General features: G+C 37.5%; 2 protein-coding genes across 6 annotated transcripts in view; both read right to left on the minus strand.

Moving 5' to 3' along the window:
• The window catches only part of XRN1 (5'-3' exoribonuclease 1), a 37,930-nt gene extending 34,997 nt beyond the window's left edge, over nucleotides 1–2,933 (minus strand). For all 5 annotated transcript variants that reach the window (XM_076340992.1, XM_076340991.1, XM_076340994.1 and 2 more), the window contains exon 1: nucleotides 2,814–2,933. In XM_076340992.1, coding sequence (XP_076197107.1) covers nucleotides 2,814–2,888 — 75 coding nt within the window. In that variant the 5' untranslated portion in view covers nucleotides 2,889–2,933. The remainder of the gene's footprint in view (nucleotides 1–2,813) is intronic.
• A 1,349-nt stretch (nucleotides 2,934–4,282) lies between these two features.
• ATR (ATR checkpoint kinase) overlaps nucleotides 4,283–19,990 on the minus strand; it is a 43,371-nt gene continuing 27,663 nt past the window's right edge. Inside the window, exons 30-47 of the mRNA XM_076343281.1 lie at nucleotides 19,356–19,447; nucleotides 18,664–18,755; nucleotides 18,127–18,304; nucleotides 16,696–16,872; nucleotides 16,143–16,302; nucleotides 15,416–15,595; nucleotides 13,937–14,079; nucleotides 13,430–13,527; nucleotides 12,094–12,326; nucleotides 11,189–11,323; nucleotides 10,392–10,592; nucleotides 9,931–10,074; nucleotides 9,054–9,204; nucleotides 8,006–8,162; nucleotides 7,721–7,874; nucleotides 6,612–6,763; nucleotides 6,268–6,373; nucleotides 4,283–4,885 (exon numbers count right to left, since the gene is read on the minus strand). Of these exons, the coding sequence (XP_076199396.1) occupies nucleotides 4,712–4,885; nucleotides 6,268–6,373; nucleotides 6,612–6,763; nucleotides 7,721–7,874; nucleotides 8,006–8,162; nucleotides 9,054–9,204; nucleotides 9,931–10,074; nucleotides 10,392–10,592; nucleotides 11,189–11,323; nucleotides 12,094–12,326; nucleotides 13,430–13,527; nucleotides 13,937–14,079; nucleotides 15,416–15,595; nucleotides 16,143–16,302; nucleotides 16,696–16,872; nucleotides 18,127–18,304; nucleotides 18,664–18,755; nucleotides 19,356–19,447 (2,727 nt within the window). The 3' untranslated portion in view covers nucleotides 4,283–4,711. The remainder of the gene's footprint in view (nucleotides 4,886–6,267; nucleotides 6,374–6,611; nucleotides 6,764–7,720; nucleotides 7,875–8,005; nucleotides 8,163–9,053; nucleotides 9,205–9,930; nucleotides 10,075–10,391; nucleotides 10,593–11,188; nucleotides 11,324–12,093; nucleotides 12,327–13,429; nucleotides 13,528–13,936; nucleotides 14,080–15,415; nucleotides 15,596–16,142; nucleotides 16,303–16,695; nucleotides 16,873–18,126; nucleotides 18,305–18,663; nucleotides 18,756–19,355; nucleotides 19,448–19,990) is intronic.

Consider the following 19,990-nt stretch of genomic DNA (forward strand, 5'->3'; position numbering starts at 1 on the left):
GAAAGTCAGCTGAAGATTCCTATCCTATCCTGATTGTTTCTGGTACCTCAGGACTTCTGTCCCCTGTGCTCGGCCAATATTCTACATTGTATAAGGGAAAAACAAATAAAAATCCCACTTTTCAGGAAGAGGTAATGTTATTTTTTTTTATAACCCCACACATTTCACTGATTCAATCTTTCATAACTGCACTATAAACAACAAAAACTACAAAACTGAGTATGCAGTTTCCAACAGTAGTCCAAAAGCAAAGCCAGCTTTGCTTTAGGGCTCTCCCCTGTTAACCAGTTCCTACCATGACCACTGCATGCTGCCTCTTTAGCTATGCTAACAGCCATCTGTGAGTCTGGAGAGTGGCAACTACCACCAAAAGCAGTAGACTTATCAACGATAACATCAATTTCTTTCCCATGCTTTCCAAACACAGGGGTTTTTTTCTGTCTAGTTCTCTGTTCTTCTAACAGCCTTATCTGTAGCAGTCCAACTTTCTTTTAAAGGAAAAAACCATCCCCCGAACTTACACAAGCAACACATAGAGCACAAACACCGTTAAACGTATGAAGCAAAGGGGCTGTTATCTATCTTTTTGTTGCCAAAAACCACCAAACATGCACAAGAGCAATTTGCAATAAACAAATCTATTCTTTAATCCACCAATATGACTGTTCATAAAAATCCCCCTGTCGTTACAACTGGAAAAAGGCACTGCTAACTTTTTGTGTTTTCTGTAGTATCGCTGCTGATGTATCTTTACGTAATTTTGAAAGGCATGTTGTTGGACTCGTATTTATCATCCAGATGTAAGAGAAACATAACTCTATTTCAGCAAGAGGAATAATGAAGAGAAGAAACAAGAGGCAGGATCGGGAAGGATCTCCAGTCACCTGCAATACTTAAGTCTTGTGTTATGCATAATGATCTTCAGTACAGTTAAGTTCAGTAACCAAACTGCTCTCAACACGCTCAAACACCACATCATCCACGCAGGCACCACTTTCAGATAAGAAGAGAGCAGGGCATTGCACAGACAGCATTCTAAGGAGATGAAAACTAAAGCTTTTAGATGAGGCAACATATATATGGAAAACAGATGACCTTTTAAGAACCATGGCTATACTACGTTTTAAAAATAATTGTATGTTTTACATAGGAATTGCCTTTTATTCTGGGTAGTTTTTTCTGTAATAACAAACAAAAATCCTCATCTAGACGCTAGTATGTGTCAGTCTGCATATTCAAGTGGTCTGGCAGAGGAAAGGAAGAATGGGGACACATGCTACTGTCCAAGCTTAATATCACAGATAACAATCTAGACATTTGCTTTTCTCTTTTACACAGAGTAGGTATTCCACATAAGCTAATAACATCATCTAGTCTTCAGAAATACTAACTAGAGAATGACATTAGCACTTGCATCCAAGGTTGAGTTGTGCTTTCTGTTTATCTTAAGAGCTCTAACAGCCTCTTTCAGAAAGCTTTGCTGGTACTACCCCCTGCTGCTATTCCCCCAGTTAGAGCAGACACATGCTGACTCCCTCAGCAACCACAGCTCTTCAGCAGAAGTTTAAAGCTGCCACCAATTTCAGTGAGCAGCCCAAGCTTTTAACAAAACCGCTGAAAAGCCAGCACACACTGCTGCCGCCTTGCTACATGGACAATATAAGACACTGTAGTGAAATCCAACAAATCACAAGCAAAGACCTAAGCTTTGAAAACTGCTTTGAAACTAGAAGGAAGGGTCAAACATCCAGGTTTGGAATCACTTGAGCAGGGCATCTTAGATATGTTGATACAACAGCTCTCTGATCTTTTAAAATGCTGTTTAGAAAAAATGTATTAAGACTCAAACATGCCCTCAATCACCACCCAATTCATCGCAGAACATCCTTATTCAGACTATAAAACCACATCCATAACGCCAGTTGAAAATGATAATGAAAAGTTAAGAGCTTATGTCTAACAGGTATCTAACATGATTTCTCTGAAAACAAGACTTTTTTGCCTGGCTGTTAAAAACATTGTTTGCGGCTTTCCTTTTTCAGGCTTTAACGTACTTCTCGTTTCTGCTACTAACACAAACTGCCCAACGCGTGCGACAACAAGGAGACGCAGCAGAGCTGTAAAACCTGTCCCTCGTCATTACTGTGCCATTCGTCGTCAGCAGCAGTAACTTTTCAGAGCCCGGCAATGAGGAACCTCCGACCTCCTGCTACCCGAGGGGGGTGAAGGGCCGCCTGGTGCCGAGGAAGCACCGCCGAGTTTCAGACGGGCTGGGGAGGAGCGGGGCCGCCGGGGAAACAAAAGCCAAAGGGGAGAGCCCGGCCGTGGCGAGCCGCTCCGGGCCGGGCGTTTCCCCGAAGAACAGCGTAGTTTCGGTTCGGGCGCTTCTGGAAACGTTACTTGCACGTAACGAGGAGTGCAAATATCTGCGCCGCTGACCTCCAGCAGCAGGCTCCCGGCACTGCTGTACGCTGACGGCGACCTCGGGTCGGATATTCAGGCTTTCGGGGGCGGGGGAGCTCCGAAAGCCTCGCCCGCTTCCCAGCGACCGGCACGCCGCCATCCCGCGACTTTCGGCCGCTTCGAGCTGCGGGTCTCGCCGAGGCACGGCCGTAAGGCGCAGCCGCCCGCCCTGCGCCGAGCCGTCTCTCGGCGAGCCGGCCTCGGCTCCGGCTCAGCCCCGCAAGCCCGGCCGGGGAGCAGGCCCGCTCCCTCGCCCCGCCGAGGGGCCAGTCAGGACCCCCCTTCCTCCGCCCCGGCGCGGAGCGGAGACGGGCCCTTTGGCAGGCAGCAGCTCTCCGCTCCCAGCTCACCTGATGCTCCTTCAGCACCTGGCTGAGGCAGGGGTACCGCTCCGAGATCCACCGGTAGAACTTGGGGACCCCCATGGCCACCGCTCCCCGCCGCCCTCACAGCCCCGCCGGACCCAAACAACCCCGGGCCGCGCTCCGCCTTCCTTCCGGCGCGCCGTACTGACAGCCGGGCCGCCCGCGCCACAGAGCGCCGCGCAGAGCGCCCCGCGCTGAACATAGAGAGGGCGGACAGAGCGGCGCTGGTGGCGCGGGGCGGGGCGGGCTCCTTCCCTCCCCTCGGCGGCGCCGGCCGCCCTCAGGCGTAACCGTCGTCCCGCCCGCTTCGTCCCCCGTCAGGCGGCCGGGGAGAGCTTCCACCGTCGTTGCTGTTAAACGCGTGAAGCATCGCCTCTCGCCCCTTCTCCTACCAGCCCGCACCGGAGCTCCCACGACGCGCGTCAGTGCCCTCAGGCCCGGCCTGCTGTGGGTAGCAGGCCTAGTCCCCGCGTGATGGAAGTCGGCAACTCCCTGAGCCGCTCCTGGCGCAGCAGTTCGCTGTAAGGTTCTCTTCGCTCTGTGGTATAACGACAAAGCCTGCGAAAGGTAACATAACCCCAGCACACTCACACACCACAACTGAAAAGATCGTAGTAGGTTCCAAAGATCTTAATTGGAAAAATCTTCAGGTTTATGAGGCAGCGACAACGCTCTGGGAACACTACCCACTAGTTCCCCAGAGAAACAAAACCACTATAACCAGTTGTAAACCCATTTTTTAAATTTAATCCCCGAAGTGTCTGGATTTCAGCTGAACTAAAACTTGAGTCTCACGACAGCATTACTGTGATCAAAAACTAATGGCATTGTTTGTCTCTCAGAACAGCAGGAACAAAAAATACTGTACAAAAATTCTAATGATACCCTAAGAGAGTGTAATTTTTCTCTATCTCCCCCCTCATTTCCCTCCAGTTTGGATGCCCAGAGAAGCAAGCATTACTGTAAATTAGTGTATGTCTTCTGAACACATTTAGTGTCCATGTCAAAACACTTTTTCTGAAATGGAGTCTGAAAAACACTCGCTGCAGCCACACTATAAAAAGGAGGGAAGAGAGGGCCTATCCAGAAGTCTCAGGAGCCTGAACGTATGTTAAAGTCACAGATACTATACCCTGCCTGCTGCACTGGTGTCACAGACATACTGCCAGGGTCCTCTAACTCACAGCTTTGTGTAATTTCCTTCACAAGGGTTTCCTAGCACAGCAGGCAAGGGCTAAGGAAACCGTTTCAGAACATGGTAACACTTTACCGGTTTCTTCACGGTGAGATTTAAGATCCCAAATGCTTTTCTAGACTTAGCCAGGCCCTATGGAAGAAAGTCAAAGGAAACCAAAATTCAAGGTGTACTGCTGAAGAGAAATACTCATTATTTTTAGAAAGCCTTTCTGAACTATGAGTAGAAAAAGTTGAAAGAACCACTTTACATCATATCAGTATAAAACTTTAATGTCAGATTTTCTAATCTACAAGTAAGCTGAATGAGAAAAAAACTTTACAAAAATATACAGTACTTTATAGAGCACATTCTTTCAACACTGTGAAAATTTTTCATATAATCAGAGTAGGTACGTACATAAGAAACTTGCAGAGGTTTGCACAGTCTAATTTTTAAGCAGTTCCTATGTACTGGCTTCAATATTTATACAAAACAAGTCGTAACACCTTGCACATCTGCAAGTGTATTCATAACATACTTGCAAGTGTATTGTATATTTTACATAGATTTCGGATTGATCATAAGAGTGTTCTGCTGCTTACAGTCAGAAATCAACAGAAGTGACCAGTTATCTCTGATTAATACCTTCTCAAGAATATTATAGCTACATCACTTGTGAATGGTACCGTTCCAAAGTGAACAAATTTCACATATATGGAGCCCAGCCCATATACATCTGGCAGAGCAGGTTGTCATCACTTGCTTCTTGAATAAGGTAATGAACATGCCCTTCAATAGATAAGGGTAATCCTTTTATTCTGTTTCTAGTCTTAATGACACCTTGCAGCCGTTGATCTATATCAAGGACATGGGTTTTGGCCTGGAAACAAAGAAAAAGGAAAAAAAAATGAATATTGCTACTATCCATGAACTTCCACTTCTTAAAATAAGTGCTTGAAATCTGTATACTAATTTAATACAAACCCCAGATGTCTACACCAGTTACCTAGAAAATAAAGGATACCCACTTTTAAAAATCATTCTTTAAAATGGATAGACTATTGGTCAAGTTATGACTTTTGCCTTACATTTTTACCAATAAAATTTACCAGAGAAGACTGAAGAAGCTATGCAAATGTATTTGAAAATGTTAGAATGCTTTATTTCATACAGTTACTTTCAAATAAATGCAAAATTTCCCCAGCCTTTTTCTTGGAGTTCTGGGTAAAATTAAAGAAGATACCTAGTCTGGAAAATTTAGGCCAAAATTATGAAAATTAAGAAGTCTGAGTTGCTCATCACAACCTGTTATTAAAATGAGCTGTTCTGAGGCCCGCTAGAATAGCTAGGTCATACCAATTATACTCACACATTTTCTTTTAAAGCTCAAGCGTAACATTGGCACCTATCCAGAAAAAACAGTTAACCATATACAACTATGTGGGTGGTCCTGTAACTAAAGGAAAGGTTACGCAGACACAGCCTGGTTAGTAATTATTTGAAGACCAGGAGATTCTCTGTGCTCAAATAGCCCAGTTACGTTCTTTGTTGTAATATAGCTTCAGTGCTGTAGTTTGTCCTTATCTTAGTTGCTGTATTTATCAGTGCTCCCTAAGTTTTCTCTGCTCTTACACATACTTATTTTCACTCAATATTCCTTTCAAAGCAAAAAGGAGACAAAGCAGAATTTTTGCAAAGGGGAACTAGAATAAATATTATAGGTTGTGCAAGCTCTATTTTGGATGAACAATATAGTATTTACCAGCAGCTACAAAAGAAACAGTACGTAGGAAATCCTAATTTTAACTAAGTATTCCTTGACATGTAACAAGGCATGTATTTATTCAATAATAAACATCCACTCATGAAAAGCGCAAAAATATGCATGGAAAGGACTCCAAATGTTACCATCACTGTAAGTCTGGAGGACTGTGCAACAGTCAGAGCGAGGGGAAGCAGGAGCCTCACCTATCCTATTGCTTCTGTTGATGTTGTCCTTGATTTAGTAACACTAATAAGAGAATCACAGGCTCTATTTTGTTTGGTTCTTTAGTAGATAAATTACATTTTCTATCAATAAAAATAGTCTCTTTACAGATAAAAACTATGAACGCAGAGACAATCAAGAAGAAACAACCACAGGAATTTTTAAATGAAAGAAAAAACAAGAAAGTTAAGGTTTCAATTAGAAAATATGTAACTTGCAACCATAATGGACATTTGACATTTGAATACCTTATGCTATGCTTGTTTTCAACTAACCTTTTCGTTGACAACTTCTCCAGTTTCGTTCACCTGTGCTTTTGTATTCCCTTTAACAGGTTTACTCCATTCCACAAGAGGATCATGGAGAAAAGTCTTTAAGACACTAAATAAATTAAAAATAAAAGGATAAGATACATATAATACATTTAATTTTCAAAACAAGAACACTGACAGGAGTCTAAAGTTAGCGCTGAATATTTATATTGTTTTATATTTCAATGCATGTCATAGCAAGATCGAGCTGCATGACAGGCACATGCTGAAACTGCAGCAGCTACTGTTTCAGATGTTTAGACTACAGACAGCTTTTTCAGAGTTTGTAGCAAAACCAGTTGCCGTACCTCATTAGAGGCTCCCTTTGATCACGCATAAGCCTCATTGTGACTTCACAAGCTCTTCGGAAGAGACCTTCTGTTCCCATTGGACCCATTCCATTAACCATGTTGTGAGTGAGACGAAAAGGAACGATTTCCGGAACTTCAAAAGTTTCTCCCTTTACATTGATAAAGAAAAAAGGAAAAAAAAAAAAAAAAAAAAAAAAAAAAAAAGAGTACACCCTAAGCATTTTAAGCATTATTAAAGTAAAGGGTAACATTTGCATAATTTTTAGGTTTTTTCACCATCTTTGTCAGTGGCAGTTTCCCAGCTGACAAGAGATGTTTGCTCAGATCACAGTTCTTCTCAGCTGTTAAAGGGAAATTACAGTGAATAAAGGACACCAATGTCCAAACAACCTCTTTTTCCCTGTTCTATTACACTAATACAGGGTATAAAATTTTGTACTAAATATATATTGCTGCTCTGTAGTTTCATGCAAAATGCTAACTTTTCTTTTATAATATGCAAGTTAGCCTAAAAATATTTTTTTAATTAAGGGTTATGTAGGACAATTTAGGCTTACTAAAAAGAAAGCAGGAGAACTAAACTAACAGTACCTCTGCCTCACTTATCTGAATTAAAAAGGGCACGTATTCCACACCAAAAGCATCTTTCAACAGAAACACCAAAACTCCAAATCCCACTCTGGCCACAATTTCTGCTGTTTATTTTTACAGAACCATTGGAATTTTTGTGCTGAATTTGTGTGAGAAAAAACAAAGAAACTCTTCACAGCAGCAGAATTCTGAATGTAGTAATTACAGCTTTGTTTGGAGGGTGGTAGTGGAGAGAGGAGAGTCACAAAATACAAATACTCTACAATTTGGGCTATTTCAGTGTATCCACATCAGCTCATCTGATACTGGCTAAATCAAAAAGCTGGCTTTCATTAATACAGTATACAGAACAATCACATACTCTTTACATATCCCAGACTGTTTGTTTGGTATAAATAAGAAACAAAGTGAGAGAGATAACACAACAGATATGTTAAAGTAAAAAAAGTGGAAAAAACCAGAACAAGTAGTAATTTATAAAATAAAGAGCAAGTTCAGCAAGTGGCATTTCTCACCTTATTGAAAAGGCAGTTGAAATCCACATGCACACATTCACCAGTCAACGAATCAAACAGGATGTTTTCACCATGACGGTCTCCTAGGCCAAGTATGTAACCTACCATTGACATAACTGCAACAGAACGACAATAGGCTGACCTACTATTGTACCTGCAGAAATAAGAGTCAGATATGTCTATGTCACTGCCTTGGGTTATCTGTCTTTATCCAGTAGTATCATTAATGTTTAGTGAAATACACAAAGTAGATATTCCTGAGCTAGCCCAGTCCCAGTCACTCACCATGAAGTAGGATCAGGAAATGTTCTAAGAAACCATTCATGAAAGAGAGGAGGATGACGAGGCAGAAGGACTTCTTTGAACATTTTCAGCTTTTCAGACAAAGGTGCTGACTTTGGAAGCATATGCTGACGCAATTCTTTTCCAGTCATATAGATACCTGTAATAGACCTTCTCAATTAGGCAAAAGAAATCCCCAAATATAAAGCCTTATAGGTACTATAATATGGTATTTTAGAGAAGATAAACATCTCCATAAAGTTGAAATAAATGAGCAAATGGAAAATAACCCATAGAACATGGTGGTGGTGAGGTACTGGAAAGTAAATTAAAAAAATCATAATGTTAACTGAAAGAGAAGACCTGGCAAACAAGCCACCAGAGTTTTACCGATTGCCATGGGGTGGAGTGGGGGGAAAACACATACACAAAAACCCCCACCCTCACAAAGCCATTCATTATATTCAGCTGAGATGTTTGGAGTTCCAAACTCCCAGATGTCTGCATACAGCCAGATAATGTGTGAAATCTTCCCCCAAAATTTTACTGCACTGACCAGAAAGTTGCTTTGTTAACAAGAAATTCAAAAGAAATCTGATCTTTTCCCTGGAAAGTTGCTGTACCCTCAACCTTGACTCAATTATAGATTATCTTAATTATCTCACACAAATGTAACAGAAATGAAAAACAACAGATCAAATCTGAAGAAAAAGTCCAGTCTTTTCTATTATTCAGTGATGCACATACATTCCCATGCTGCTGGCACTGCGGCTGAAATGATTTACATCATTGTAGAAAAGAATGTATTAAGATGATTGTGTTATCAGTTCTTGTAAGGAACTTGTTTATTGCAAGCACCAATTCCCTTCCATTTAAGAGCAAAAGTCTACCACACATATGAATAATAATATATTGCAGATAGTTAAAAATACACGTGACTGCATCTTCCTAGAATTTAGTCTGATCCTTGCTGTTTGTCTCATTTACGAATAAAGATACAAGCCCTTTAAAAAAAAAAAAAAAATCACTATAGTCTAATATATTTCTTTACCTTTCTCCTTATAAAGTTTTATCAGGATATTTCTTAAACCAGCAGTATTGTTCACCCATTCAATTATGCCACATTCATCGTTTAATGGAATAACTGCGTAGGTTCGAATATGGAGTTCTCGTCTACGTGACTCCGCATCTTTTCTTAAGCACTATTCACAAAAGAAAAATGAGATTAACAGATAGGATCAAAAAGTATCAATAACATTAGCCATTCTGTCTATATCTATTTTCCAATCACATGATCTAGAATTTAAAATTCTAAGCTTCACTGTCTGCAGTAGGTCAAATGCAAGCAAAGGGCTCATCTGTTCTCCAAAGTAAATTAAAAAAGAGAATTTTGCTATAAAATAGTCAAACTGCATAACTTGTACATGGCTTAAATCCCTTAAAAGCAGTATTTGAAATAAATGTTTTAGTGTTTCAGAGATGCTATCATTTGCTTTAACCTCATGGAAAACATGGTACCTTAACCTTAAGCATATTGCTGAGAAGCAAAATATAATTAAAATAAGAAGTATGGCAACACTTTTAGTATGAAAAGATGAATTTACCTATTTCTCATTAAAAATATTAGAAAATACTGAATAAGAAATATGAAGCATGACAGCAGAAAGTTTGCAGTTATTTATTTACTGTAAATAACCTTTCCTATATGTTTTTGCTGGAATAAGCAATTATTTTGGCAAAATGTTACTGTCCGTAAGAAGTTATACATTATCAATTGCTATTGATTTCCACTGAAACAAGATATTTTGCAACAGTTTACTTTTCTTCCAGTAAGCTTTATCTCAAGGTAAGTTGTTTTTTTGTTAGATAGTTCAGCATTTTGTTCTGGTCAGTAAGTGTAATGCACCTGATTGTCTAACTCATCAAACCTTATTAATAAGGGAGTTGAATTCCATGAGCCGACAGTCTTTTCTTAGATCATCTTTTGGCTTACACATCATAATGTAAGATTTCCCATCTGAACCTTTTAAAGTGATCTTTTTTGGCTTTTGAAGTGAGGCAAGAATTTCCACCTAAAGAAAAAATTAAGTTCTTTATTAACATCTGTATCAGATCATACAAAATAAAGTGTCTAACTGTAATAAACCACTGCAACCGATCACGTTAGCACTTCCATGGAGCCACATCCTATTAACCTCAGGCCAAAACTTTATCTAAGTACCAAGAGGCCATATCTGTCTCAGGCTGTTATGACAGAAGCCACTCGGTTTTCACGAAAGTAATTATGAAGTTTCCTACTCAACTCCTCCATTTCTAGGGAACTAAGATGTATTTGCAGCTACATTTGTTTAACAGGAAGTTTAAAACGAGGTGCCAGCCGGAGGCTTACCGTATCATCAAAGCCTGCAATGTAGGCCCAGCATCCAGGAAAAGGGTCATGGTTAGCATGTGTACCAGGAATTGAAGGAAGAGTTGGTATCATTACAGATTGTAAGGGAATGAGAATTTCACTAAACGTGTGCTCTTCTACTAATCTCTTGAGTGTTTTGAAATGAATATTCATGCTTAATGTTGAGCTGTTTCCATCAACCTTGAAGGAAAAAAAAAAAAGTTGTTCCAAAGTTAACAATAAACACTGAAAATATTACTGCTATTTCACATTAACTAATGAATAGAATAATAAATGCTTATGGTAGTAAGAAAAATAGCAAATTACATTTAAAAGGAAATGGGAGTGGTCGAAAGTAAATATATCTGGCCTTTATGGCACATGTATTTTTCACTCTGAATGTAAATACAGAATAATGAAAGAATTTATTTAGTTTTACCTTTATTATCAAGTTCATTTGTTCATGAAAACACAACCAGTCTATTTTTATAGTAAAACTCCATGAAAGTTACTGGGCAAGAATCATACATGAAAGCACAAAACAATGTAAAGCCCATGCACTGTGAAATGTACTATTATGTACTGAAATATTTTGCAATGTGCTCAATTTAGAGCTATTTTCTACTTTTTTGAATATTTTTATGAAGTAAAAAAAAAAAAGTCTTTTGCAAGTTAATGTAGTTTCTGTTAAATTGCAGTAATGTAATGAATTGGCTAATGAAAGCTATCAGAAGCTTTTGTATAACGTTTTTGAATAATCCTATTACATGCATTAATCTGTTTATTTTTGTAAGTACCGGTTTGTTGCACAGTTCTAACAGCTTATCTGTAAGGCGTGTTGCATCTCCAATAAATTTTCCTAAAGATTCCTTCATGTGAATAGCTTTGTTTAGAATTTCCTTACATCTATTGACACGCGTAGGGTAAGAGGACTGAAAAAAGAGGAAAGTTAAAACTTATTAAACAACAGTCAAATCAATTAAAGAATCCTAAAAAAAAGAAAACCCCACAGTAATTAATATATTATTTTCTCTACTTATTGCTTGTCGTATTTAATAGCTGGAAAAGGATGTTCTCCAACTGAAGAAGTACTAAAGCTGTACGGTTGTTGGGGGTGTGGGTGGGTGGGTGATTACTTTCTGAAACCATTCTTGGGAGTCCCACAACATAAAGGTCAATATTCAAGAATATGCCAGTGTATCCTGAATGTTATTTCACCAGCCTTAAAGAAATAGTATGCACCATGCTTTCCAATTTGCTTTGGAATGACCTTACTACCAGGTAAGTATAAGGACTAAGTAGTGTATCTCTCTCATTTTAATCAAGGCACAGAGTTAATTATTTGATTCTAAAACTGGAAGTACTATTACAATTACTAAAACCAACAAAACCTGTTGTCTGTAACTACCCAATTCATCAGCTATTTGTTATTCAATTTCCTTTCCTAGTACATCATACAAGTCACGATGCATGTTAGCATTCTAATTTGGAACACTTAAACTGTAATACCTGAACTTTAGACTGCAATAAAATCTTTTGCAGCGATAGCATTGATACCCTGTTCCACAACACTGTATCACAGCAACTGAAACTCTCAATTCCTTCTTATCATCTTAAAGTAAAATAGGTTATATTCACATTTCTCTCTGATGAAAACAGTTTTACAAACTTAATAAAGGTGTAGCTATATTTATCAAGGTACCTTGGACACAGCAGTCATCATCCACATTGCTTGCTGTGGATAGGCTAAAAACACTTTAGCAACAATCACCATCAGAACTGCAAAGACTTCATCATGAGAATGGCAGATTCGGGAGATTAACTGAGAAAAAGCTGTCAGAAACTGGTAAGGTGCCAGGTGATTCGTGTGCTCTGTAATCACCTTGTTTATTTTAGCTAAATCATTTTTCATTTGAACACGTTCTGAACGACTAGCTGAAAAACACAAGAGGACAAGATTATGTTCCTTTTTTCTCCCATCAGAAATGTAAAGTCATTTAAATCAAAAACATATTTTGTTGGTAATTTTCATAAGCCAAAAAAACTCAAGGAAAAGTAAAAGCTCCTACTGTAAAGTTCTTTTCAACATAGCATACAATGACTTAATACATATGCTATTTAACTAACCAGAATAATGGGAAATAAACAAGCACAGACAACAGGAACATGGAACAGACAACAGCAGAAAAGCTCTCCTTACACTCTTAAAATAAAACATCTCTTACTCCTCTAAAGTGATGCAATGGCGTAGAGCAAAACCAAAAACACTCCATGTATTTCCCCGGTAAAAGGATTCTAATGTTCTTTAGTGGAGGGGAAATGAAGAAAGTCTTTACAAGGGATGAAATTAGCACATCTGCTGCTATCTCCACCGCTGCACCGGAGGACGCAGCACGAGTAGCACATCACCAATGAAGAAAGCAGCATCTGATGTGCCTGCAGCCAAATTCAGTTGACCTAAGCGTATAGAACCAGGTCAAGATGAAGGAGCCAGCACTATCTGCTTCACTCCAGACCTGCAGGTGACATTTGCAATTTCCATTTGTACAAACATCTCCCACCCAAAAATGCATCTATGGTAGTAGTTTCACATGCCTCGATGCTGCCCGCAGGATTTTTTTCTTCCCCCCATTTAAAGTTCCGTAAAATTCCTTCAACAACTGGAACCAAGACAAATTGGAAAAAAGGCCCACAGCCTCACGCTTTACTGTAGCAAGTGTATACAAAACCGCTACTCATTACTCATGAGGCAACTTAGGTGACAGGTGACATGCAAGGATTTTCCCTAAATCTGTTTATCAACTTAAGTTACCTGAAGAACAATGCTATCTCATTATATATTTTTAAAAAGTTCTGGAGGGTTTAATTAAAATTATTAATACTCTCCTGCAATTTAAAAGAAAAATAGTACTTTCTTGTTTCCATATAATCTCAGGCAATAAGTCTAAACAAAGAACTGTAAATATACTTCACTGCTCTTTCAATTATATATTCAAAAGTATGACACAGGAAGTATGTACTGGGAAAAAATGTTCTACCTTTATCACATTCATATGCTTTTGCTCCAAAGTCCAGCCATAAAGACAGCATTCTTGGCATTGACTGATAGATGAATTGGTTTCCATACTGTAGAGACCTGTGATTACATGTTTAAATCACAGCATGTTAATGATATATATTAGAAGCATTACAAACTTTACATCCTTAATTGTTTCACATTCCATTCTGGACTGTAGAAATTTACGTTCAGCATTTTAATGCGTCTGCAACAACTAAAAGCTTACTAATATACAAAGGTTTTGTTTTTATTAATCAAAACTGCAGATGATTAACTGTCTTACACAAGGCAGACAACAATTGCTTAGTCAGAAGGCAGAAGTAAAATTAATTAGGTATGAAAACAAAAGGAAGCATGCAGTATTTTGTTTTACAATACTGCATAAAAATTTGAATTGTTGAAAGACAACATACTCCTATAAAATGTTTTTTTCAGTATAATAGTCATCCTTCTATAGAAACTAAGCAAAGTTTCCCTAGGGTCTAACCTCCCAAAATGATGAACTATGTATCTAATCAGATCTCCTTGTTTTTCCATCTTGTTGTCAGTTACCATTGGCATTAATTTATCGTAATATTTAGCAAGATAAAAATGTCCATCTTCCCATTCTGGCAAGAAAATCGTAACATCCTGCAACAAAATCAAAAAGAGATAATTACTTTTGAGAGGATGCTAAATTTAAAATAAAAAAAAAAAAATTCTCAAGAAACAAGAATCTTGTATTAGTTACGTTTGTGCAAAGTACATGCAAAAAAGTATTAATTGTAACTTTGTAACTCCAAATTGTTATTTCGCCCCAAGATAAATGCCTGTACAAACCAGAAGTCTGTTCTTAAAATACCTTTTGGATTTGGAGACAGCAAGATAATTTAAGACAGGATGATATACGATTCCTCAACTAGGAAAGATTATAGTTTTATTCAAAATATTATAATCAAGTTCCTGATCCTGATAAACTCAATATTGGGTTTCTTTTAGGTTTTTGAAAAGTGAAACAGCAGGATGATTTTCACATTTCTGTTTTCCTTCTAAAAGCATGATGTTTAAAAGAAAAACAAAAAATTGTGACTTAGAAAAGAAATAACTTAGCAAGTGGCACATTCATTCTCTAATAACACTGTTTTGTTTCCAGTGCCAATATTTAGGCAGTAGAGAATTCTAAGCATTAGTATTTTAATATAATCCATCAAAATTTCATTAGTGTCCATTATTCCAACCTTCATTTGATTTGATACATCCATTAGATTTTTCTCTAAATGACTGTTACAAAAGTATTTTAATTAGTAAGACAGCAGTAAGTATTAACAATATCAAATGCCAAAACTTGGATAGGAAACATACTACTTTTAAGGAACCATAAAGATCTGCATCCACTACTGGTTTAGTAGGCAGTATTAATCAATGCCAAAACAGTATTTCACTGGCATAGCAAGATGAAGCAGTGTAGTGCTGTGTTGTTGAAGAAAAACATACCATTTGCCTCTTTTCCTGGTTCTTCAGAGATTGGAAGCATATTTAAAGCACAATTATAAGTCGCTACCAGAGAGAGAAGTAACACTGAAGAGTAGCACAATGTGTCATCAAGTTATCTCACTGTCTCTTTAGAGTAGCCCACATTTTAGTGAGGAATTTTAATTTGTGCTTGCGTAAGAAAAAAGCCATGCTCCTGTAATTTGGTTTTTATTTTAAAAGAGTTCTATTAGGTATTCTTAGCTCCCACTGTTGGGAACTGTAGACTTCCCTGTATTGACGTGTTATATTAAAGCTAATTCAGATAGTTAAATCTTTACGAGAAGAACTACTTCCCTCCTACACATTGATACACCATTTAATCCCATCGATGCTATCCTTGGTTGACATCATCAGGAGCATAATGATCGCTTACTTAAGGGATATATTTATTATTATTATTAATATTATTATTATTCAAAACTACTGTCTTGTTAACACTAGTATATCAGATTACCTTATACTTTTTCATAACTGCATTGCTTTCAAAGTTAGCAGTTTCTTCCATAAATCTGCCCACTAGCAGCATTGCCCGACCATGGATGAGCTGATTTTTGGTATTACACAGTACTTTATTTTCAGGGAAACATAACTCAACCCCCTTCTGGAGAACAATGAGTGCTTGATGAACTTCACCCTAAGTGAAAGAGGAAAACATTTTATATACTTTGAATAAGAGAGATGCAAAACTTCCATCTCACAGTTGTTATTAAGGCAAAGCTATGTCCCGGAGTGTGTTCTAGATCATTCTGGCTGTGGTAACTGAATATTACTGACTTCAAATGCTTCTTATATACCCTTGTTAACTCAGCATTGTTGTGCCTTTAGGTTTACCACAATAACTGCTCCCATGTTTGCTGCCTACCTCTATTAGTTAAAAGGATACAAATTAAGGAAAGGTCTACTATTAAGATAATTTAAATTTGCCAGGGCTGCTTTGACAGAGGCAAGTAATCCACCAGTTTTATACATAGCTGCCAGAAAAATCAATGGATACAGAAAAGGGCCGACTAGCAGCTGGAGGTAAAAACTTCCCATGGCTCAACTGCAATCAGAATGTGTTGATAGTCCCAGCTGACGTATTTTGTTTTACGTACACTGATTGTGTGCCTTTTTTTCTTGAAAAAAACTAAAGATTATTTTCTTGCATGTAAGAAAGTAAATTCCATTTTTATTTTCTTTACCTTGGACCAGAGCCACTTTGCTCTTTCTATATAAAGTTCTGAGAGCGTAGATTCCCCAGCATTCAGAAGAGCATTATATGCAGTCTGGTGATGACCAGCTTTTCTCGCAACTCTAGCACTCTGGAGCCAACACTGTCCAACAAGCTCACTGTAATCCTGGCTGCAGAGATATTTTTGCAGAAAATGAAAAATTTCAGTCATGAATGCTGCTTTACAATCTGAAGTAAGTACCACAATGTGTTGAAACACAAACAAAATTTCTTAATAAACTTTATACTACATAGCAATCATGTAAAATTATTTGTAATACATCTGTTTCACCTTTTTTCCATTTAGGTCTGGAAACAAGTACTCTTTCCCCCTGTTTCTCCCTTATCTTTCCTATAGACACCACTTTTCCCTTCTATTTTGAAGGTACATAATATTGGAGAGGACTGCTTTTGTCTACAGTATAAATTTCCACAGAGTTTTATCTTCTCTCTTCTAACATGCATATGTAAAACCAGAATATTACTGAGAATACAACACAGACAAGAAATAGTCATGTTCTTACCTTTTACTGAGACTAAGCAAAGCCCTTCTCAGTGCTAAAATGGGTTCTTTTGCTCTGTAAGAGTTTTGGGTCATTTCAATACGAGCACACCAATTCAGGGAATCTCTACCGTGGTCACCATCTGGTTGCTGAAACATTGGTCCAATACTATGTTCTAACTCACACAGCATATGCAATCTGTGTTAGCAAAATAAAGGAAAAAAAATTGTTGAAAATTGGTTCCTGTTTGAGATATATGCAAGTTTTACACACCTTTTGCCATTTTCTTTCTAAAAGCTGGCCATGTAAGTAATTTCAAATAGTAGGACTTCTTTTAAAAGCAAAAATGCAGCAAAACCAAACACACAAAATCAAGGATTTGTAAACTGATTAGTTATTTTCTCACTATTCCTTTGCCAAACTGCTGAACACAGAGACAATGAAGATCACTTGGAGAGGAAGTCAATCTTTAGAAAGAGTATTTCTATGCATTACTTCTAGCAATAATTCTTCAAAAAGTCTGGTATTTTAATCAAATACTATTTTAGAGGCAATATACTGTTACTTAAACACCTCCTTTACAACAGAGTTAGTCCATTTATTTAAAAATGCCGTTATTATTAGCTGTCACTGTAAAGCTGCAAAGCTGAGAGCTTGTAAAAGCTTAAGTTCTCATTGGCAGTCTAAGTGTAGTGGGTATACCTGACGGAGAAACAGTGACTGAAGGCCTCTGAGATTTAGCCATTGATCTGGGCTACTAACTATTTTGAAACACTTCTTTCTCAACACTCAAACTCCATTTCCTAAATAAAATAACACTGAAAAAATTACCAACACAAAATAGAACTAAGAAGTAATTAAGAAATATATACTTCAACTGGCTAGTTTTATGCAGTATCTTGCCATAAGGATGCATTTACAGTGCAGGGGAAGTATTAAGCCTTTTTCATTCAAAAAGGCTACTCGTTAGTCTACTCCAGCCAACTTCAAAAGTTGTTAGAAAAGAAAAAGTAAAACTACTGAAAGGGATGGGGTTTCAACTTTTACTACAAAGAAGGGAGTGCTTTTAGGCCACCACACAGATGAAAAGCAATGCTCTTAAGTTAATGGAGTTAAGTTAATGGAGTTACTGGCCTATATGCACTACTTTAGGCATGGAATTAAATTGTTGATTTTTATTACCTGATGTTTACATAAACTTGCTTGCTGATTTTGAAAGACTATACCCAACAGTTTTATTGTAAATATTTTTCATGGGGGATAAATATAAATTCCCAATTAACTGGGAAAAGGTTTCCAGTTGGGTGAGTATTTTAAAAAAAAAAAAAAAAAAAGAGAGGTGACAGAAAATGCACAACAGTACCATTTATTGCGGAAATGGAAAATTCTTGCTGCTGCATACTTGATTATGTGATTTCTGGATTTGAAAATAGTGAAATGAAAATCAGAAACCTGATAATGTGTTCGTATCCTCGCTGATAGGATCCTCTTTCAAAGCTCGCCGCTGAAAGTGGTACAATCTGTTCTGCTCGAACAACCTTGAGTGTGTCATAAAAAGCTGCTTCATTTTTCTTCTTGGCTGATAATAATAAATGTCCTAGTCTGACGCTCCAAGTAGTGGACTTCACATCTTTGGGGAGGAAAAAAAAGCCTCTCAAACTCTGTTTCTTTAAGCAGCTTAATCTGAACATGCTAATTTGTCTTAACATACTACTGGAAAAATAAATTTTTCTCGGAACTAACTAATTGAATTTTAGAAATACCTTATAATTCCACCCCACAATCCACTCCCCTAAACAAACCCAGAAGAAATTTGGCCTTACACTTGCTTGAAATTTCTACTCAAAGACTATACAGTTTACAATCAAGTACATTTACAAAACTAAAAAATTACAATAGCTGCCCCTTGATTCAAGATGATTAGACTAAAACATACACTTTTTCAGAAATGCAAGGAAGTATTCGTATTTTGATATCATGATAACTTACCTGAAGCCAAATAATTTTCCAGTAGATCCCATCGTGACAGCTTCCAGGCTGCTTCCACTCTGTAAGTGTTCAATTCAGAAATCCATTCAGACCTATTAAAAGAAAACAAAGGCAATAAAAGCTTGTGCTGAACTCAATTTTTTTTTCCTCCCCCCACCCTCAGTATGTTAGTTCTACATTATATTAGCAAATATTCTTTATATAAAACTTCTCTTACTTGAAAAGAAGTAAGGTAAGCTTGCTTCTAATAAAACTCAGAAAAACCAAAGGATATGCATTGATAAAAAATAATAGCTGTACAACAGGATACCACAAATTCAATTTCCAAGTAGTGTATTTAACTTCTATGGCACATTTTAAAAATTACCATCTTCCAATCCATTTATCTTATTAGGCTACAGAATAGCTATGTAACAAGTAACATGCAAGTCAATGAATGAAAGATTCTATTTAACAAATTAAAGCACATATCAACACTGTACACAGTGCAGACAAGAAGTACTAACATTTTGGGTAGCCCTGAAATTAATTTATAGACAAGCACTTAAAGTTTTCTATCTTCACATTGCTAATTGGATATGCTTGGTAAGCCTCAAATGCTTGATAATGCGCAAAAATGGCTACTGAGACATAGATGTAACACAAAAGCTTCATATTACTCAAATAAACATTGTATTAGATGCTTATAGTACCTGTTTGCAAGCACTCCATTGACCTGAGTAATTACAGTAGATAACTGACCAAGGCCTAACATGGACTTCACTACACCATGATAATGAATAATCTAGAAATAGGGGGGAAAAAAAAATAAAACAATGAAAAACCCCACACACATACATTCATGAAATTCATGGCAGTCTGAAGGAGGAAATATGTCCATTTGGATGCTTTTTACAATATGGAAAGGCATAACCAATTGCACCGTAAGCTAAATGAACATTCAAAATTTAAAAAAAAAAAAAAAAATAAAAATCTATGGTTACCGAAGAACTTAAATCACCATAGGCAATTTTTGAAATGCACCTCACCACAAATGTAGTTTGATGTTAATTTATTAATACCCATCAGAGCTGTGAATAAAAATTTTTTTTAAAGAAATGAGCAACAACAAGAAGGAAGAAGTCACAGGAAGGAAATAACCCCAAAACCTAAAGGAATTTCACTCTTCATAAAAATGTTTTCCATAATCTGGGAATGAAGTAGGGCCATCAAAACGCTCTGTTTACTATACCTGCTATCAGCTGTGCTAGATAACCTCTGCTTCATAGGGAAGCACGAGAAACCACGGGGATATCCTAGCCTGGGAAACTTTTTACCAATTTCCATT

Source organism: Aptenodytes patagonicus, chromosome 6 (genome assembly GCF_965638725.1).
Source record: "Aptenodytes patagonicus chromosome 6, bAptPat1.pri.cur, whole genome shotgun sequence".
In the NCBI taxonomy this organism is placed as follows: domain Eukaryota; kingdom Metazoa; phylum Chordata; class Aves; order Sphenisciformes; family Spheniscidae; genus Aptenodytes; species Aptenodytes patagonicus.